Source organism: Pongo abelii, chromosome 9, assembly GCF_028885655.2.
Source record: "Pongo abelii isolate AG06213 chromosome 9, NHGRI_mPonAbe1-v2.0_pri, whole genome shotgun sequence".
NCBI lineage: Eukaryota > Metazoa > Chordata > Mammalia > Primates > Hominidae > Pongo > Pongo abelii.
Window position 1 is genome coordinate 14,706,435 of NC_071994.2, and position 22,291 is coordinate 14,728,725.

The 22,291-nt window shown below is 38.9% G+C and overlaps 1 protein-coding gene and 1 long non-coding RNA gene across 4 annotated transcripts in view; one reads left to right on the top strand and one right to left on the bottom strand.

Annotated features, from left to right (window-relative positions):
• Positions 1–6: 6 nt before the first annotated feature.
• Positions 7–22,291, top strand: part of LOC129048597 (uncharacterized) — a 30,447-nt gene continuing 8,162 nt past the window's right edge. Inside the window, exons 1-4 of one of the 2 annotated variants that reach the window (XR_008511048.1) lie at positions 25–365; positions 6,575–6,764; positions 7,090–7,166; positions 9,207–9,302. This is a non-coding gene — a long non-coding RNA (uncharacterized LOC129048597). Of the gene's footprint in view, positions 366–6,574; positions 6,765–7,089; positions 7,167–9,206; positions 9,303–22,291 lie in introns of both variants that reach the window. The other variant, XR_008511049.1, reaches the window with a different exon arrangement.
• LOC100450141 (membrane-spanning 4-domains subfamily A member 12) lies at positions 6,261–20,884 on the bottom strand. Of its 2 annotated transcripts, XM_002821705.2 has the most exons (7): positions 20,835–20,884; positions 16,057–16,338; positions 12,478–12,615; positions 11,659–11,715; positions 9,870–9,986; positions 6,853–6,963; positions 6,261–6,671 (listed from the first exon to the last, which is right to left on the bottom strand). In XM_002821705.2, the coding sequence occupies exons 2-7, from the start codon at positions 16,330–16,332 to the stop codon at positions 6,567–6,569; spliced, it is 804 nt and encodes a 267-aa protein (XP_002821751.2). In that variant the 5' UTR covers positions 16,333–16,338; positions 20,835–20,884; the 3' UTR covers positions 6,261–6,566. The 2 variants fall into 2 exon arrangements, with proteins under 2 accessions (XP_002821751.2, XP_002821752.2); XM_002821706.2 differs by lacking the exon at positions 12,478–12,615.

Genomic DNA, 22,291 nt, shown 5'->3' on the forward strand with positions numbered 1-22,291 from the left:
TGTGCGCAGACTCACTAGGCCCCTGGCAGCCACGTGGTCAGACAACCGGTTAACTACGTTTTGGTGTCTCTAGGAACGGTTTCTGCAAACCTCTATTCTGGGATTGCCCGTATTGGTACGTTTCTTATACACACACCTGCTGCACAGTGACCAGGATCACTGAGGAAAAGTCCGCCCTTCACCTTTTCTGTCTTCAAAGAAAAATTTTGACCACAAGAGCACTTTGGAAGGTGCACTTTCGAGTGAAGTGGCTGAATCAATGGCTCACTTTTTTTTTCTTTAAACATAAGAACCGAAGAAGGAAATTAGTGATGAGAGTAATACTTAACAAGACACCAGAATGACTTTTTGATCCACTTGCTGAGGTGGGTTTACCTTTTAGGTGATACGTGGTGTTAGTTTTCTATTTGAGGTGTAGACAGTAGTTAAAACAGTGTTTATGAAGAGGTGCTTTAGATGAGGAGTACAGACCATCCTCTTAGGCAGCTATCATGACTTACTGAGGCGTTTAAAGTACCTGGAGAACAGCCATTCAATGGCATTTCTCATTTATTCATGGAAAATTTAAATTGACATTGTGGAAAAATTAAAATTCCAGCTTGTAATGTAAATTTTTAGTTAATGATAGCCAGTGAGTAAAACACGCAGAAAACAAGACAGATTTTTCTTCCATAAGGAAATTTTCTGTGCTTCCAACACCTTTATTTGCAAAAAGCTAAATCATGAGTGTGTCTAAAAGCCATCAAGATCTTTTATAGTCTGAAAAATCAACTGTAAATTGAGAATCTTTATTTTTAGTCTCACAGCTAGCTTCCTTACATTGAGACTCCAAAGTCCCCTCAAATCAAAGGGAAAAAAAAAGCCCAGGCTCTTTTAAAGTCTTTACTTTCTGTATTGGTCAGTATGTCATTGAAGGTAATAGTTTTATTCTTAAGTAATATACCACTTAAATTTCTAGCATTATTATTATTTTGTGAGTTTCTTGTCTATGAGCAGAGAGGGCTCTGATAATATTAAGCGTTCTCTTTGCCGTAGAAAGAGGAACTGTGTCTTCAACCTCAGAGTTATGGATTTTTTAGAATCTGTAGTAGAAAGAGCCAATTCTGATGAGGTGAACCCCCATTGTAACTTGCTGCCAAGACTGATTGATTATTTGTGAGAGAAGTGACATATTTATTTAAGCTTTGGCCAACAGTCTCTGGAAATTATCATGGAGTTGATCATTTTTTTGGACTGGGGCCAAAATGTGTATTCAGTATAAACATAGGCAAAAATAGAAGAGTGAGCCAAACTATGAGACAGGCATGGTTCCTTGGCACATCTTATTTCTTCTGCTAATATCACAGATCAGTAAAAGCAACATTGATTTTCTCAGTACCTATAAACTGGATTTGGAAATTCAGAATTCACTTTAATTTTTTATCCTTTGGTTGTTAAAAACTGTATTCTTCAGCAATGAAGAGGCATTCAATCAGTCATGGTTTGACATCCAATATGACTTTTGTTTCTCCATGTGGATCATATTGTTAATTTCTCTTGAATTCATTCCCGGTATACAAAAGACATTAGTGAAAATGTGCTGGAACCACAATGCCTATATAATGTTGTTAAAACCATTGTTGGGGATTATTACAAGGACCCTGTTGGCTGTGAGCCCTGATAAAATAACTTGTCCAGATTTCTTTGAGGAATTTTATTTATTTATACACTAGAGAAAACAGATGTTTCCTCTGTGTAAACACTAGGGTGTTCTAGTAAAGTAAAATGGAGATCTATGCAAACTGGGGAAACTAAACAATTGAATTCATTGTAGAAATGCAATGTCCATACATATGTATATTTATGTAAAGTATAATCTATATGTATATAAGTATATATATATATATATGCTGGTACACATATATATAGTAGATTTCAGTTTTCATATGTTTACTATATCACTTATATACTATTCTTTAGTAAAATGCTAATTAATAGCTTAAACTTATCTTGCTTTTTTCCCTTTCATTTACTATGTTGAGGCAATATGTTAAGTGCCTTATATTGCTTATTTAAACTTCACCACATGCCAATGATGTACATACCATTGTTATTTTCATTTTAACAGATGAGTATGCTAAGGTTTGGCGAAGTTAAGAGTCACGCAGCTTATAAATGTTAAGAGTTGAGATTCTAACTCCAGCAGTGTAAGTCTAGCTCCAGAATTTGTAGCCCTTCCTCCTACCCACTTTTTTTCCTCTAAGCCTCCTTCAGAAAGAGCTCTGTGTTGTGACTGTCATGGAATTGCATAAAGAATATTGTTGAAGAAATCACAAGGTCTAGGGATGGTTTCCAGCTCCAGTTCTGGCTGTGTGTACTCCACTCCTCTACTCTTTGAATTCATTTCTCATCTGTAAAATTAGGGTCTTGACGTACACATTGTAGCATTGTATGAATATGTGAAATGACATTTGGCCTAAAAGTCCATACCATGTCCTTAAGCTTTGCCAAATACTTGGGAGAGTAGGAAAAGTTGTGAAATATAAAGTGAAATTGTGCGTGAGACCTAAATGGAATAGAGACCCCCGCGGTGTGTGTGTGGAGAAAGAGATTGAATGAAGCCCATTGACCACTGCTAGGCTGCTAGAATTTAGTAACAACGATTTGTTTTTAAGAGTGAAACTAGAGAACTGAGGGAGAGGAGGAGAGCTAGGAGAAAAGAGAGAACAGTTATAAATTATAAATTTGCTTGGTTTGTTTTAAATGCAAAATGAAGCGAAAAAGGCAGAAATCAGCAAGTTTTAGTAAAACTTATATTCAAGGCCTCTCCAGCCTGTGGGAATTAGCAAGACATAATAGCCTTATGGCCCAGTTGGCCTGGTTTCCACCCCCATCTGTTGAAGAATGACCCCAGTTGTCTGCAAATCCCCATTTCCAGAGCATTTCTGGGAGTCCTCAGAATTTTCACATTTGTTCTCCAGCAGGCCTCGGCTGAGCTGTTGCTGAGTGTATGGGGCTGCCACTTTCCAGATACACTGTAGTCTTCTTAGGCCTTGCTGCAGCTTCTCTGGGAGAAGGCTGCCTTACCCCAGGTGCTGTCTCCCAGGGCTCCCCAAGCATCAGAGCCCTGGAGGTGTTCAAACAGCCTTGCATCTTCTTCAGTCTTCCTTACAGAGAAGGAGCCTGGTTATAGTCCATGCACAAGTGAGGAGCACAGCCCTTTCTCCATAGGGATTAGACGACCTGGTCACCTAGGTGAGGCTGGCAACTGGACTCTGATCTTTCAGCTTGAGTATCAGATACCTGAACTCAAAATTTCTGTGGCATATTTTCCTTGATGCAAATCACCCCTGCAAATAGATGCCTAGGGACTCTGCACCCCACCCCCGGTTGTCCAAACTCAGGGTAGGTTTGGCCAGCATCTGCTCTGTGGGAAAAGGGGACAATTGTGATTGATTATTAGAGGGTTGTGACAAATGCAAACATGTTCTGGGAAAGAGAGCTTTCAGAAATTTTGTTTTGGCCAGGCATGAATCAATGATACATGTGTATCTAAGATATATTTATAGATTCTTGAAAGATCGTTCTTGAGCCCATGTGTTTCATGATGAATGATTGACCTTCTATAAAGCCTTAGAATCTAGAATTAGAAGACACCCTAGAGCCCTAGAGATCTAATAATGATCTGTGCTCTTCTGAGGATGGAAGAGACTAAATATAGGAAGTACTTGAGATGTGTGTGTAATGTGTATGTGTGTGTGTAGCTTAAGTTATATTTCATAGGCAAAGTCTTTGTACGCAAATCCAGCGTTAATTGTGCATGAGAAAAGCATGTGTTCACTGACGTCTAGATAAATCCTACTCCGTTTCATTTTATATTACCCTACATGAAAAAAATATGTAAAGCCTAAATTTTATGGACTAGCAGAATTTTCATCACAAAGTAGTAGTGTAATACTTCTTTTTAAGCAAATAAATGAAAAAAATGAACATTGAAAAAAGATTTTCCAGAATGAAAATACCATAAGGGCTTTAAATAATACCACAGCAGGCATGTGACCTCTATGTTGCAATATCATATTTCTATTCCAGTCTGAGAATAGAAATATTCCATATTTCTATTCCAGACCTTCTAGGGTCTCAGATGGCAGGCCCAGCTGGAGAAATTTGTTCATAGTATAAATTTGCTAAAACCCCCTCAAATGGACCCTCAGTATAGCTTGGTAATCCTGTTTCTCTGATCAGTTTATTCTCCACTTCCATGAGTTTTCCCACATTGAAAAGTGGAGCCACGCAGTTCAAACTCATGTTTTTTAAGTGTCAACTGTATTATTATATTACTAAATCTCCTCTCTCCTATCAGAGAATAAGGCAATTTCTTCCAAATTTATTACAAGCTTACTATAGAGAAACATTTTTGTCTGTTTTGGCATTACAAATGTCTGATTCTATCCAAGACCATAAGAATAGTGGGAATAATGGTTAGGGCAACTGCCTGGACCTGGGAAACATACTGCCTGGGTTCAAATCCGTGCTTCACCATTTGCTAGCTACATACCTTAGGACAAGATTTTTAACTTTTCTGCCAAAGTTTTTTCATCTGAAAATGATCCACCTGCCTCACAGGTGGTTGTTGTGAGCATTGAAACAGTGCTTGGAATGTGAGTGGTACAAAGAATGGGCTAAATATATGCTGTTATTATTACTATTATTAAAGCAAATTGAAAAATAGAATATATTTGATAGAAATTTAGTTAAAAAATGAACTTTGCTGGAAATGCTTCTGTTCCCTAAGGTAAGTTACCTTTATATTTGTTTATTTTACATGTATAGATATACAATATACCATCCCCTCCCCCACATTTTGAGGCACCATTTATTTTCCAGACCCTTAGACCATGAAATCTATGTCTTCACTTTTGCTGAGCTGTTGAGCTTTATGGTGAAGGACACAGCATTTCTAATCACCCAGTTGCTGAATAATTGGGACCTAGGCAGGCCAATGACGTTGAAATTATGTGACTCTCGCCTGACATAATACATCTGCTTTCCCAGATGCAAAAATCCTGTTCTTCTAATCTGCCTCTTCCCTGATTTTGATTTCTCTGCCTACTCTTTTTGTTATATTTTTCCCCTCTGGCTTCTTTAATAATATTAAAATTTCAAAAAGGGACAATACTTTGCCATTTTCAAACCATATTCATATAACATTATTTCATTTGATTGTCACAACGGCTCCTGGAGAAAAGGCAGATTTCTCCATTTATGATCAATCTGTCTTTTTTCTTTATTATTGCTTTTATTATTACTATTATTCCTTCCTTATCCAGTTTGGATTCCACAGTCTATCATTTAAATAATATTTTTTACAATGTCCTAAGCTTTCTTGCCCTTCTGCTATTTTGTCATCTCCTCTAGCAAAATCTTAACCCTGGATAAAATCAAATAGATCGCTTCCTGGGTCCATAGTTTGCCTGGCTCTAGCAGCAAGGCCTTGCAGGAGCAATTTGTTCATACTCTGAATTTGTTACCACATCCTCAAATGTGCCCTCTGTACAGCTTGGCAATCCTGTTTCTCTGACCACTTTATTCTCCAGTTCCATGACTTTTCCCATGTTACCATTCTGTTCAACATTCTGACTCTACCTATGCCCCTGCCTTGGGCGTGACGTCACTACTGCTTTGACAGGGATGACATGAGCCATCACATCAGATCCTCACTGCCACTACTGCAAAGCTGTGGATATCTGTGATAATTATACCTTTCTATTTTGTAGAGAAACTGCCCTTTTTCGTGACTTAGGTGATGTTTTCCATCTGTGCTTTTGATTTCTTGAAACTTACACTGTCATTCATCCCTTCTGTCTTACCTTGGTTGTTCTAATTGGCTTATAAATATGCCAACAATTCAAAAACAAAAAGCCACAACTCAAATGAAAACCCCTCGATGCAGCATCCCTGTCTGACTGTTGTCCCATTGCAGGTGAGTTTAATGTACATGAAAATACTCTGTAAATAGCAAAATTTTGTAGATAGTTAAGAGGCAAGATGTTTGATGGTAATTAATGTATAGAATAATATGACCTCCAACAAGGACAACTGGACACTTGCTTTCTGAACAGAAAGATGAGGAGGAGATGAGTTAGGGAACTCCAGTGACTGGACACCTAGAAAAATCATCATTAAAGAAGGTTTATCAATCTTCTTGGAGTATAGGTCAGATCTACTGCTCTACAACCAATATCAAATCAAAATCAATTTTTAAACATACTGAAAAAGGCTTTTGTTTCTAATGACATTTTATTAAGGAAAAAGTAATATGAACAGAAAAATTTCTAACTTTAAGAGAGTTGCAGAATCATTTTTCAGTCCTCTGATCCTTCACCTTTGCCAGCATGTAGTACTGGTAATGTAGGAAGAGACAGTGAAGGGAGATACAGCCATCATTAGCGACCAACCTAAAAACAAATCTCAAACACAGTTTTTAAAGACTAGAAATCATTGTGGACAATAAAAGACATCTTCTTAAGAAGTTTTTGCAAGTAGTTTTTCTCCATGAGATTAGACTGATACCCCTTTTTCTTTTACTATTTAGGGACATTAGCTGAGTAGTTGTTGCATCTGGGAGGAGCTGAAGAAGACGCTGGTGTCACAGGATTGTTTACATACATATTTGGAATAACCAGGACAGACTGGAAAGAATGAATAAAAACAAGCAATATGGTTACTACAATCCTATGCAATTTCCCCTGGTACCATCAGAGTGAAGGACAAAGAGCATTCTGGTAAGCCGATAGTAGGATTTAGCAGACACAAGTCTGTATTTCTCCAGGGCATTTTCAGATTGTTTTACAAAGAAGAGACCCAACTCACCATATTCGTCGTGGTGTTTGCTTGGTTGGCAAAATGGGCTGTGGCACAAGCTATGAAGAACTCCAAGAGGGAGAAGATCGTCAACATGGCTGAAATGCCTTTTCCAGAAAGCTGAAATCATAAATAAATAGTGAAATTTTGGCTAATCAGGAGGGCCTCACATGGGCTTCAAAAAGTTATTGACTCATCAAATGTGCTATTGCTTATACTCAATTCGCTCCATGCTTATTCTTCCAGTATCATCAAATGCTTGTTCCAGAGGAGTGAGAATTTATTTTGGATTTTCTTTAAAATGCCAGAAGTCTTTCCTTTTGGTAAGTAGGCTATTTTGTTTAGAAATATTAGAAAGAAGGTAGTTTTTTTCCTTTGTGATGGCCTCATTGTTTTTTTTTAATAAAAATGTTACTACTCATTAAAAAAGTCAAGCAATATAGAAACCAACAGATCATTCCAAATGCCAGTGCTTAGAAATAACCAAAATTAATGTTTGATGACTATTATCCTAGCTCTCTGTGTACAGGGAAAAGACAGAAGAATGGATGTGTGGAAAGATGCCGTGAGAGAGAGGGAAAAAAGAGAATAACCAAGAGAGAGGAGCATCATTCTATAAGAATGGAATCATGTTGTTTCTATTTTAAATAAAAGTATTAAGCTCACTTGAACTCTATACAGGCCTTCTATTTGATCAGATACAGTGTAGGTGAATTTTCCTTCATTCACACTTCTGTTTATTTGGGTCCCATTTGTCTTCCTTGCTTCCATTACAACTTGAGCCCTAGCTGTTGTTTTATATCCATGTTTCTGAATGTGAACATATAGCTGTTGCAGGGAGAGAGATAACTTAGCTGGCTTCAAGCACAGTTCTTGCTAGTGAACATGGACTTCGCTTTTTCTGTCTTCTGAGAGCCTGCTAAATGCTTAGTATGGAGGCCTGCACCTTGGCTGGAGGTTTATTTCTGTGCATTCCTGTGCATTTCTGCTCATTCCCTGCTGGTAGTAGGGTACTATGCAGGGTATGGGAAGGTGTTGCCCTTTCTTCTGTCTCGTGAGGTCCTGGGTACTACCCATGGTCTTGTACCACACAGGATTTGCTTTATCCTTTCGCAGAATTGACTGCGTCCACCCCAGCCTTCTCAGCTACAGACTGGAGAGTGTTAGTGAGACTTCTCAGTATTTTTTTTTGGCTTCCCTTCTTTCCTCCGTTTTGTTTCTAGGGAAACAAGGGCCAGGTCTAAAAGCTGTGCTTTTTTTCAGCTTTGAGTAGCATCAGAATGATTTGTTTCTCTACTTGGATGCCAGTTTGAAAGCTGTTTTTTTGAATAATTTCTGTTCTTTTGTTTGGTATTTTGGAGGATGAATTTTGTTCTTGCTTCACTCTGCCTTATTTACCAAGAAGCTTTCTCATCTATTTTTGCCTCCTGATATGGTTTGGCTCTGTGTCCCCACCCAAATCTCATCTTGTAGCTCCCATAATTCCCACTTGTTGTGGGAGGAACCTGGTGGGAGATGATTGAATTATGGGGGCTGGTCTTTCTCATGCTGTTCTTGTGATAGTGCATGGGTCTCATGAGATGATTTTAAAAAACAGGAGTTGCCCTGCACAGGCTCTATTTTTTTTGCCTGCCCCCATCCATATAAGATGTGACTTGCTCCTCCTTGCCTTCTGCCATAATTGTGAGGCCTCCCCAGCCATGTGGAACTGTAAGCTCATTAAACCCCTTTTTCTTCTCAGTCTTTGGTATTCCTTTATCAGCAGTGTGAAAACAAACTAATACACCTTCTTATATAAGCTTTTCCTTACGCTGCAAACAGTGTTGTCCTTTCCAAGCACAAAAGTGATCATTCAAATTCCCGGCCTAAAACTCTCCTATGTTTTTAACAAAGGATTGTCTCAGAGCTTGGTGGAAAAGGAGTGTGCCAGCAATTCAAACTACGGACACTGCAAAGAACATACTCTAGGGGACGCGCATCTGATGGGAGTGCTTAGACAACTTTCAGATTATACCAATTGTTGGAGTCAGGATTTCAGAACCCTTTAGTTGAGAAGCAGATGGCTTCATAAGCCTGCCACTCCGAGATCCAGTGAAACAGAATTACTTACACAGTATTGAGTGAACTGATAAGGGAAATGTTATTGTGGTTACTTGTTCAAAATATTGTGATATTGTCTTAATGTTAATATGTTCTAGATAGATAAGGAAGCCATTCTGTGTCTTTCTCAAGATATATGTAGCCCACAGTAATTTAATAAACTCTGCTTTTTGTAAACTGAAAAGCAAAAGCAAAACCAACCCCAACATAAAATAAAACAAAACCAATAAAACCACTCTTCTGTGGTTTTCCATTGCTCACAGAATGAAGACCAAAATTGTTAACGTGGCCATTGAGGTAGGATGACAGCTTCCAGCCCAACCTCATTTTATACCATATTGCTCCATTGCTTATAGATGGTAAGCATTCCTGCCCTCGGGCCACCCATTTCCTCCTAAGGTCAGAGTCCATGCTTGGCTATATAAGGCTAATGAATGTGTGATTCTGTTTTGAGCACATACAGAGATACGTGCTTCATTTTGCAATTGCTTCATTCCTTGGGTTTCTCTGTAAAAATCAGATGTTCTTATCCCTGTCATTTCCCTCTCACTTCATACTTTACTCTGAAGTTTAACAAAAAACACTCAATAGCTTGACTACCTTATTTATATAGAATTTCAAATGTTGAGAAAATAATTTTTGGACAATTTCAGAAGCCATGGAGGCCTATCCAAACCCTTCCCCATTGTTCATGTGATTAACAGTGAGATGGGCCAATAAAGGATGTCCTTTAAGCCTCGGTCTATCTGTAGAGGTAACCCTCTCACTTTATTCTATAGTCCCAGAGATCATATGACTAGGGGTGGGGCTAGAATAGAAAAAAGATTTTCCACTAGAGCTGGTGTACGGTATTAAGAGATAAAACATAGACCCACTTTACGGGACTGAAAAGAGAGCAGGCACATGGTGGATTATGGGATACTTACCACGGCCCAGTAGTCTTGGTTAGCTACCCCATTGATGCACATATCCACCAGCAGCAGAATCACTCCAATGAAGGCCAAGATAGAACTAACAATGTTCATTCCCAGGCTGCCTTTCACCTAATGGAGATGGCAGGAAAAAATCAATTATATACAGGATCACTGAAGTTAAGTGAAATAAGAATCAATCAAATTTCATGGTTCTTAATGTTTGAACTTTCAAAACAATTTTTCAAGTTTAAATTATTCTGTTTTCTGCCCTTCTGGGTAATTACCATAAACATTATTCTGTATGCAGCCTAGATGTAGGGTACTTCTAAAAAGCTGTAGAAAAATGTAAATCGTATAAAGCAGGCATTCATCTATTGGATTTTACTAAAAGCCTCATGCACAATAACAACTATATTTTCTTTATGAAAAAAATGAAAAAACAAACTTCTAATGAGCATTTTTCTGTGGCAGACACTGTGTTAAATTATTTAAATTACCTCACTTAACTCTTACAGCCTTTGAATGAGGTAGTACAATAGCATCTGATTTTATGGATGGGAAAGTATTTAGACACAACATGTTTGCTGAAAAATTTAGGAATTAATGAAAACCCTAAGTCTCTCTAGGGACTGAATATGAACCCCCGAATTTGGAAGGAGAAACTCTTTAAGCTTTTGTGGGCAGAGGTGTATGGGCGACTACAAAACTTTCCCTAGTTTCTACAATAGGATTTTAACATGCAGAAGAATAATTGTGAAACCAAGTCCAAAGGTGACTTGCTAAGGGTGGCACAGTCGAGTTCTTTAGAACGTGCTTGTGCTGCAGCATGCCTTAGAGCCTCCTGAAGGTCTCTAAAAGCTCTTAGAAAAATTGTCTTAGGTAAGTGTCAGTGGCTGTCTCCTCTAAAAGGATGGAATCTATGCTTGGACAATCTCAATTAGACGGAGGGATCCTTAAAAGTTGCACAGAAAGGGTGCTTTATTTTGTTTTTGGACTGCAACAGGAGTGGTTAATCAGAATTAGGCTTATTTTATTTTATTTTAATTTGATTTAATTATTTTATTCTTCTTTTGTCTGCAAGAGCATGAGCTACACGATCCTGTGTTCCTCTTTCCGCGTTCTTCCCTCTTGTGCTGGATTACATATAATCTTGACACCACCTCTGCTCTGGTTGACTCTAGTTCTTGGTAAATCACTTTCTTTTTCCTGGTTCAATAGCAGACCACGAAATTGGAATAGGTGGGTGCTGTGACCGACAGAACTCAAAGTCCGGTCTTACTGATCATTTTTATAAACTCTTCTTACAGAACAAGCTAGACTCATTTAATGCCAATTTAAAGAATTGTAAAACACACAATCTGCCTAAGAGTAGGAAATAGCACAAATAAAAAAATAAAAATACAAGACAGAGCTGAGAAGTGGCAAATGAACAGTAGAGACTTGGTAACTGATGTGTCTAGTAGGTATTTCCTGGCTCCTGGATTCTCCTTTGGACTTCCCATAATAGAGTGTGACTGGACTGAACCAGGGAGCTTTTAGGTTAAAGCTTAAACAACCCTGATCTTTACTACTTCTCACCCTTGTGAGTTCAAGAGTCAGGATGTGGAGCTCTGCCCTTTCTTAGTGGCAAACTGTGTGGACCATTCTCCCACCCCAGCGCTCAGACCATGAGGCAACCAATAGATTTTTTTGGGAAAGGTGCTCCCTTTTGCATTTCCCAAACCCAGCTTTTCAATTTTCCTCCCCAATATGTTAAGCTAATCTTTAAAGGGGTTCAAAAAGTAGAAATAGTTTAACTTACCAGACAACGGGAAAGCTCCTTGGATGCTGACACAGAGAGAGAGCCAGAGATAATGAACTGTGGAAATGGACAAATTTATTTGTGAAATGGGTTAACTGGTTGTGCTTGGGAATTTCTCTTTATATGAAAGGTTGGTCTATTTATGTTCATCTAGTTTCCATCTCAAAATTTTCTCTCGCACTTCTGAATTTTCTGGAGTAACTCTCAGTCATTATGTCCTTGACTTCTTTTTTATTTTCTTTTCCTTAATTTCTGGCCTATGAATAACTCATAATGTTTAAGCATTCCTTGTTCTGAGGCTTACTGCTCCATCCCTTCTCATAATCAATTGCATTTTTTTAATTAAAAAAATTTTTTTAGAGATTGAGTCTCACTATATTGCCCAGGCTGGCCTCAATCTCTTGAACTCAAGCAATTCCCCGGCCTCAGCCTCCCAAGTAGATGGGACTACAGTCACACACCACTATGCCTGGCTTACTTGCATATTTTTAATCATGTTTCCAATCACCTTTTCTTTTCTCTCTCTCCACCCAATACATACATTTCCATCTCAAATGTAGTAGGAAACCAAAACTTTGGCTTGCTGATTACGTGATTAAATTTTAAAGAATGGAATAAGCTCCTAGGTAAAATGACGAACAAATTCCCGATTTTTTCATGCTCATTCAGAGCTGTTAATTTTTCTAAATTCTCCAGCCCTCAGATGTAGGTCTTTATCAAGAAATGAGTTGTGAATTGGCTGGAGATAGCAATACTTTATAAACCAAGAGGGAATACTTTATAAACCAAGAAGGAGTGGTGTTCTAGCAATCTACTCACAGAAAGGCCACCCCAGAATGGGTATCCACCAATAACAGCAGTAGAGGCAAAACCGAGTACTCCTTTAAAAGGGAAGCATATTAAACACAAAACAATTCCAAAACCAATGTGTATCAATCCAACCGTGATCTGGATCACCTGAAAAAAGAAAACAGCCATTTTAAAATTACTTCTTCACTTTCAGACGTGTGAAACATTACTGTCATTGCTGCCCCTGCTTATTTATCGTCAATTTTGCTGAGATCCACTGTTGTCATTCAGGCACGCATCTGAAGCAGGAGGTGGGCCGTGAAGATTCTGACATACACGAGAATAACTGGAGTGCAAGGCCCTTAGTGAAATGCCCTGTTTTGAGGTATTTGGGGAGACTTACTGGGGTGGCCCAAGAAGAATTCTTCAGAAAGTATAGCTGCTTAATCATGCATTAGCATCTCTGAGGGCTTCTAAAAAACTATTAGAAAAAAAAAAACTTTAACTGTGATGTCAGTAGCTGCTTTTTCAGATGGATCAGTTATCTGCTTGGGTCATCCCAGTTACAGGTAAAGGAATTGGTGAAGATAAAACCATTTATTAGGCATGAATTATGTGCTTGATCATGTTCTGAACACTTTACATTTATTGTTTCATGTAATCCTCCCACAGCTGGATTTAGTCCCAGAGACATAAAGATATCAGGTATCCAAGGTCACACAATTCCTAAGAGGCAGATCTGGGAATTTACTGCAGCACATTGACTACTGAGCCTGTCTGAATTATTCAGTACTGTCTTCCCCCATGCTCAACTCTGCTCTACCTTTTCCATGAAGTCTTTTTGATTACACCAAATTAATCTTTTTTCTTTCTTTCTAAATTTCTGTTGCATCTCATGACATAAAACACACCTTATTACTTGATTTTGGATTCATTTATATTGTTCTTTTTTTTCTTTTTTGAGACAGAGTCTTGCTCCATCACCCAGGCTGGAGTGCAGTGGCACGATCTCGGCTCACTGCAAGCTCCGCCTCCTGGGTTCACGCCATTCTCCTGCCTCAGCCTCCCGAGTAGCTGGGACTGCAGGCACCCGCCACCACGCCCGGCTAATTTCTTTTTGTATTTTTAGTAGAGACGGGGTTTCACAGTGTTAGCCAGGAAGGTCTCGATCTCCTGACCTCTTGATCTGCCCGCCTTGGCCTCCCAAAGTGTATATTGTTCTTTTTTAAAAAGTTGCAGGTATGCAATCATTTTCTTACCAATCATTCTTCTTATCAATCATATATTACTAAAAGTAAGGTATACATCTTTTAGCTCCTTGTACCTCTTATTGAACCTTCCTTCATTGTAAATAAAGATAGATTTCTGAGGAATAATCATTTCTAGATTGGTCCAAAAGTTGATTGTAGATTTGTAATTTATTTTTCACCATGTTTACATCTTCTCTATCCAGGGAGACTGCAAATACAAAGACTGCTGTATTTATTTCTTCAATAAATAGCTACTGAACACAAGTAAATTGAATTAAAATTAGAAAAAAACCCAGTTTCATAAACAATGCTAAAAGTTTCTTGAGACTTCGATAAAAACCATGAACCTTTCTCCCTGAAAAATTATTCTTGCACATTCATACACACACATACCATACTTTTGCTTATAGCTTCAGAGAGATGATGGGCCACATTTAGCCTATCTCACTTAAGGAACTCCTGTATTAGACTTTATATTTGGTTTTTACAACTGTTCTTTAGAGCAGCAATTCAGCCATCTGGCCACAAACTTCCCATTCTCATCCTTGCTGTCACCTTGATGAGGGGCAGTTAGATCTGGATTTGTACTGGCCCTCATTTCTCCTCCTGCAGCCCTGCCTGTGCCATTTACTGATCAAAATTGCCTATAGGACAGACTTAAAAATTTGGACATACAATTTGTCTGCATTTTTGGCCACAGAAGCACTTTAAGGTCTGAGTTCACTGGTACAGGTGTGCCACATCCTGCCACCTGTGGCCCCTGCACTGTCATGATGCCCTGGGCCTGCTGATGGCATAGAAATAACAATCTTCGGAGAGAGGAAGTAGCTTCTGCCAACTGGAGATTTTGAAAACAAAACTTCACATTCTTTTAAAGTATTTTTATCACACGCCTCTTCGGTGCCGGGCAGCATGCTTCAGTGGTTCCTCATCCACTCAGTCAAAGCCAAAGCCTTCCGCTCTGCAGGCCTCACCAGCTGTGGCCTCTGCCACTCATCTGCCCTCCTGACAACTGCTCCCTCCCTCACTCATTCTGTTCTATTTTATTGGCGTCCTTCCTGTTCTCAAATACCTCACGCATGTTTTCATCTAAAGACTTTTACACTGGTTGTTTTCTCTTTCCCTAATATCTGCAGGGCTCACTCCTAACTTCAGGTTTTTGCTCAAATGTCATGTTCTAAGGAAAGCCCATTCTGACCACCTTGAAATTGCTGCTCCTCACTGCCTAGTACTTTTTAGCCCTTTTACACTTCTTTGTTTTGTCCATATCATTCGACACCTTCTAACACACTAAGTACTTTACTTCCTTATTATGTGTACAGTTTGATTTCCCCCTCTAGGGCGTAAGTTCTGTAAGGGCAGAGATTGCACCTCCTTTGTGCTCGATGATATTCCAAGCACCTGTGTGGGGTTGGCTGTATGGGGTGTTAGTTTGTCCCATTGGCTTATTAGGAGTGGGGAATTTCCTCTCTCTGGGAGGAGGAGGATCAGAAGGGCCACCTCCACAGCTTAGTAAATAGGCTGCTGCAAGAGAACCTATGCTCATTTTTACTTCCCTAAGACATCACAACTTGAAATAGGTAGTAAGATGGCTAGAAGAGTTTCTGGCACATAATGAGCATTCATTTACAGAATGCTCCAGCAGAGCATTTTGAGCTATTCACAGGGAGAGACTTAATATAATTTGGTGGAATTGTGCTAGCGGGATGAATGACGTATTTGGAAAGTACAGCGAAGGGACTAACAATTCTACCTAGACAGGTGGAATTTTCTTACAAATAGGGCATTTTTGTTTTTACAATGCCTATAGAAACAAGGTAGTCAGTTCAGAGTCTCCTTTGTAGAAGTAAGGTGACAGTTAAGCCGTAGCATCTCTAAGGGTATTGGCGAAAGAGGCACAGCAGATGGAATGTCCCCTAATTCTTTCACACTCAGCCTTTCCCAGACTGCCCATTTGTAGTTTCCTTTTCTGGGGCAGCCATCAATGTTCATTTTTATGTAAATTCACCTTTATGCAAATACCAGACTTGTAACTAATCCAGAGATGGGATTGAGATTGTCCGAAAAGTCCTTTGAAGAAATGAGATCAAGCTAGATGTAATAGTGCTTCCGTCATGTCAATATTACCAAATCCTCCAGCTAGGGAGGCTCCTCTGTCTCCTGTTATATTTTTGCTTGATCTAAAATGAAATGAACTCAAGGGAAAGTCTATAGGCAAACTAAATATTTCTGTCTAAAAGAGATAATTTCAGAATAACATTCAGAACTTTTTAGCAATTGGATGATATTCTCTTCTCCTATAACTTATAAGAAGACCTTGCAAATGTGAAATTAAAATTCTGGTAGTAAATAGACTTACCCCTAGTGCCTTTGCTTCTTCTTTAAAGTTCATTTCTGCTGTTCCCACACTTGGATTTATCATTTGTGTATTTCCTTGACCCAGCTGACGGCTAGCAAAGGTTCCCGGAGATGTGATGCAGTAGGGCTGAGCGTGCTGAGCACCCTGAGCTTGGTTTTCTAAGCTGATTGAACCCAGAGGCTGTTGAAATCCAGGAGCCATAAAGCTGCTTGGTGGGTAAGGGTTGGGTATGGTTTCATTTACTTCAGCATGGCTTGTTGGCTTGGATGACATCATTATGTCCTAAGTATCACAAAACATACCAAAGTGATACGTTTATCCAGAAAAGAAACTAAAGAAAATCTTACCAAATGTCAAATGTCAATTATCTATGCAAATGCAGAGAACAAGCGAGCAGATAACAGGCCATAACAACTGATAGAAACATGATTCTCATAAATCCCCAACCCCCACGCCAAGGACTGGTACCTGTCCATGGTCTGTGGGAAACCTGGCTGCACTACATGAGGTAAGCAGCAGGCAAGCATTACTGCCTGAGCTCTGCCTCCTATCAGATCAGCGTGGCATTGGATTCTCATAGCAGCGTGAACCCTACTGTGAACTGCACGTGCTGGGGATCTAGGTTGCATGCTCCTCATGAGACTCTAATGCCTGATGATCTGAGGTGGAACAGTTTCATCTTGAAACCATCCCTCATTAGAGAGATGCTATGCTGCCAACTGTGAAGATGGAGGAAGGCGTCCATGAACCAAGGTGTATGGGTCACCTCTAGAAGCTGGATGAAACAAGGAAACAGCTTCTTCCCTAGAGTCTCCAGGAAGGAACATGACTCTGCTGACAACTTGAGCTTAGTCTAGTGAGCTGGTATTGGAATTCTGACCTACAGAACTGTCAGATAAAAAAATTATATTGTTTTAAGCCACTACATTTGTGGTAGTTTGTTATATCAACAAATAGAAAACTAATACAGGGGCCAAGTAATACAATACTTGTATAACAAGGAGGGCAGTCCAAGATTAAAATTATTTGCCAGTAATTGGGAAACTAGATAGTTCACATATGCCCACTTAAGATGATTCTTCTGTTCTTTAGGAAAAATGCTTTTATTCATTTCTGTCCTTCTGAAAGCTTAGAGCATCTCAGGCCCCATGTAGGCAAGGGAAATTTTGTTGGAAATAAGCCAGTACAACTGGATATGGACAACAATGACTATTAATTCTTGAAAAAAATTATGACACTTAAAAAATTTGTCTTTAGCCTTAGATTCCTTTTTTTGAGGTCTTCAAAAGCACAACAATTTTCTTGTGCTTACGAATATCAAGAAAGTTAGAGTGATGAATGTCTCATTCTTGGTATGAAGTGTGAATACTATGAATAACCTATTGGTACAATGTATCACTGGTATCTAACAGGGACACATATTCAGACCCTGTGCTCATAGAATCCAGAAATTTTAGAGTAGAAAAGACCCTTTCCATTTATCCTGTCTCATTCCCCTTGATTTACAGATGAGAAATTGAAGCTGAGTCAGGTTAAGTGACATGCTCAAGGTTACACAGAAAACATGTGTCAGAGTTAGGACCCGAAAATGGAATTCTTGGCTGTTGGTTCAGAATACCCCTCCATGCAGCATCACTCTGGAAATTTGCAGCTTGTTTTCCAGGCCAGCCTTGCTGACCGGGGATTGACTCTGCTCCTACAACTACCCAACAATAAAACTTCTGTCTTCTGATGCCATGGAGAGGAGTTTATAAACCAGATTAACTTCTTCGTGATTGAGTAATTAAGTTAGTAAGGATTCTCTTTAGCAAGCTTTAGGTGAGGTGTGTAGAGAGCTAACATTTATTAAAGACTTATTGTAGGCACAGTAGGGTCTGTATAGTGTCATGTTTAGGAACATGAACTTGGGATCTAACCCCAATTTTGTGTCTTTGGCAAGTTTGTTAACCTCTCTTTGCCTTTGTTTTCTGTCTGTAAAATAGAGCTAATAAGACTACCTTCCTTAGAGAGTCAGTTTGAGTATTAAAGAGTTATTCTCTGCAAAGTATGTGGAATTGTGCCGATTACAAGGGTTGGCTCTATTATTATTGCTATGTTAAGTGCATGAGATACATTATCTCTGTACCCTTTACAGAACCCCATGAGATAGGTACTCTACTAATATCCCCATTTCACAATGAGAGAATTTAATCCAGAACCTGCACTCATAACCCTTACTCTCCGATGCTAGATGCAACTGAAAATGGTTGAAAACTCAATGAAAAGGGAGAAAACATCTTTCTGAAATATCTGATTACAAAGGCATTTTTTTTTTCAAAATGGAAACACATCCAGCACTTTAGGAGGCTGAGGTGGGCGGTTCACGAGGTCAGGAGATCGAGACCATCCTGGCTAACATGGTGAAACCCCGTCTCTACTAAAAATCCAAAAAAAAAAAAAAAAAATTAGCCGGGCGTGGTGGTGGTCGCCTGTAGTCCCAGCTACTTGGGAGGCTGAGGCAGGAGAATGGTGTGAACCCGGGAGGTGAAGCTTGCAGTAAGCCGAGATCGTGCCACCGCATTCCAGCCTGGGTGACAGAGCGAGACTCCGTCTCAACAAAAAAAGGAAACACATTTTAGCCCACAAAAGTTTATTTTAAACATGGAAAAAGAAACAAGTCCATAGCTGTGACTCTTAGAGTAACACCATGTAACTTTCAATAGCATTTGAGAATGTGAGGTTATACATCCTATGGATCTGGTTTCTGTGGCCAAATATTGCTCAAGCCCTCTATTCTAATCTTCAGTCTGCTACTTCACTAAGTCTGGGGTTTTAAGCAAGTTTCTTAATGAAATCCCTGTTAATTCCTATGTCTCGACTATAAAATGACAGAAGGTACCTAAAGAGCCTAGTCTAAAGATCAAATTATCCTAATTTATGCAAAACTGTTGGAACAGTGCCTGGCACATGGCAAGAGCTTAAAAAGGAACTATTATTTTATTATTAGATCTCAAGGTATTCTATCTTGTTTTAGGCAGTGGATGTGGCCATAGGAAAAGTTTATAAAAGGAATTGAACAGGGTCAATGTCAAGAGCAAGGAAATAGGAGATGGGTACTCAGAGTACAGTAATTAACCAGAACAAGAATTTTTTTGAGCTTTTAAAAAGCAAACAATTAAAGAATTGTCCACGTTTCTGCATGTATATGATTTCATTACATTCTCCTTTGCTGTTGATCATTGCTTTTTTTTTGTCTCGAGAAATTTTATGAGGAAAACTCAATACTTTTCATTTATTTATCAACAGTTTCTCCTTTCATATCTGCTGTTTAGTTTCTGGACTAAGATCTGTAAGTTTCATATAGAACCCAGATTATTAATGGCTAGGTCTATAGTTATTAGGACTCAGAATACATTTTTACTGGGTCAAGTTCTGGTTTTATAAAAAGAATTAAAGACAGAGCCAGCCAATTCTGATTCTTTAATTATTCAACTGAAATGAAGACAATTCTGTAAATGATACCTGAGAAGGGAAACTAATAAATAGACTCCTTTTATAGATTCCACCTATTGACTTAGTAGGATTGTTCTCTTGACAGTCGACAAAATATTTACCCCTAGTTGTCATTTTTTAAAAAATAAGAATTAGAACAACTGCAATTATTTTTAAGAACAAGGAACACATAAAAATATTGGCGCTCTGATGAGATCAAAAGTATAAGACTAGAGCAATTAGAGAAAACCTTAGCAATTTGCTCTGTGATTACATTATTTCAAATAAAATGGGAAAAAATTTATTTTTATAGTTTCTTTCTACCTCATTTTCATGCTAACTTCACTTTTGACAGAGTGAAGATGATTATTATTTTCAAGAGTACTTTACAGCATAAAGCAAAACATGAAACCGAATCATTTCCACAAAATCACCCAGTACATCCACAGGTATACACTTATATCACCTTTCACAAAATGCTGATCTGGTGAAAATGAATGTTCTTTCCCCACCTATTTTAATTTTAATTGTTTTCTTGTCAGAAAGAAGTACCTTAATTAAAATGTGTTACAAAGCCTAGGGCTCCAGTATTACTTCTGTGTTCTATGTTGTCCCTATGGTAGCCATATAATCATCAAGTGCCCAGTGGGGCATGGCCTCGTCCTTTTGGGTCCATGTTCATGGAATGGCATACAGTTGAACCTACTATTCACCTTTCTTAGCATTAGCTTTTTTTTTTTTTTTTTTTTTTTTTTTTAAGATAGAGTTTCACTCTTGTCACCCAGGCTGGAGTGCAATGGAGCTATCTCGGCTCACTGCAACCTCCACCTCCCAGGTTCACGTGATTCTCCTGCCTCAGCCCCCCGAGTAGCTGGGATTACAGGCACCTGCCACTATGCCCAGCTAATTTTTGTGTTTTTAGTGGAGATGGGGTTTCACCATGTTAGGCAGGCTGGTCTTGAACTCCTGACCTGAGGTGATCCTCCTGCCTTGGCCTCCCAAATTGCTGGGTTTACAGGTGTGAGCCACCGTGCCCAGCAAGCATTAGCTTTTTTTTTTTCTTTTTGCAGTCCATTTTATCTCTTGTATAGCAATCAACTTACTTTTTCATTCCTCTTCTATTTTGTTTCTTTCTTGTTTCATTCATGGTTTTATTCTCCCTCATTTTTCAACTGGCCTCAACATAGAGTCAAGAACTTGTCTTCATCCCTCCAATCTAGAGAATAGAACCCACACAGGTAGACCAGCCCCACTTTGTGCCCATTGATTTGGAGGAGAGATAGGCAAGGACGTATCAGTGGACTTACTTTGTTCCTTTGGCACCTCGTGTTTCCTCTTTCTCTGCTTCAACCTGTGTGCCAGTATCAGATATTTACCTGGATTTTATAGGTAGCTTTTACTTCCGTGCTCCAAACCAATTTGCCTTGTATCTTTATGTAGTTCCGAAGTCCTTTTATGGTTATTTCTCTTTCACCTGAAGTGATGTAAATGCAACTGTAAAGTTTGGAATACGCTGTGCTTTCACTTCCTCCTCTAATTTTTACTGGGAAGCCTATTGTGACCCTCCCAAACACTTTAGTATTTATTTTCTCCAGCTTTCTGATGCTTAATCATTGCAATATCATACTGCATTTTAATGCCTTTTAAATTAGATGGACAAAATTGGAAAATGCAGATAATAAAAAAGGGAGAGAAAAAGCACTCAATCTCACCACGCAGACATAATTAATGATAGTATTTGCATTTTGATTTGTAAACTTTTGTGTGCACATATATGTATTTTACATAGTAAAATCAAGTTAGGATCATAATGTATATATACTTCATAACCTGCTTTTAAGCTTAATGTCCTATAAATAGTTTTTCATGTCAATAAACATATTTATCGTAATTCTTTTTTTTTTTTTTTTGAGATGGAGTCTTGCTCTGTCACCCAGGCTGGAGTGCAGTGGCGCGATCTCGGCTCACTGCAAGCTCCGCCTCCCGGGTTCACGCCATTCTCCTGCCTCAGCCTCCGGAGTAGATGGGACTACAGGCGCCCGCCACCACACCCGGCTAATATTTTGTATTTTTAGTAGAGACGGGGTTTCACCATGTTAGCCAGGATGGTCTCGATCTCCTGACCTCGTGATACGCCCGCCTAGGCCTCCCAAAGTGCTGGGATTACAGGTGTGAGCCACCGCACCTGGCCTATTTATTGTAATTCTTAATAGTGGCATGCTATTTTATTTTTTGGAAGTGTCCTATCACATTCCAGTTATTTATTTTAGGTTGTATCTCAGGTACAAATGAGTACCTTGAGACCAGAGATCCTTGGGGCAGGGGCTGATATCTATCCCCACCTCCAACTCCATGTATGGCAGAGTGTCTCACACATGTTAAGGCTCATTAAATATATGTTAAAAGAGTTGGTGGCATGAGTGCAGATTCTTTTTTCTTTTTTTGTGTATTATTGAGGGTTTTCTTTCTCTTGTGGGTTTACATTTTTATGTATTTTTCTAAAATAGAAAAAAGATGCTGAAGATTTATTAATGTTATGAGCTTAAGAAAATGACAATTTCAGGCAATAATATTGCTGAAAGGCTTGAAGGTATTTAAGCCTTGATTACTGTCTGGAATCATGATTACTGTCTGGAAAGGTATAACATGATCTACCTTATTCATGTTATCCAGGCAGCAGGAAGAGAAAGTTGAAAATAAATAATGTCAGGCTGGGCACAGTGGCTCACGCCTGTAATCCCAGCACTTTGGGAGGCCGAGGTGG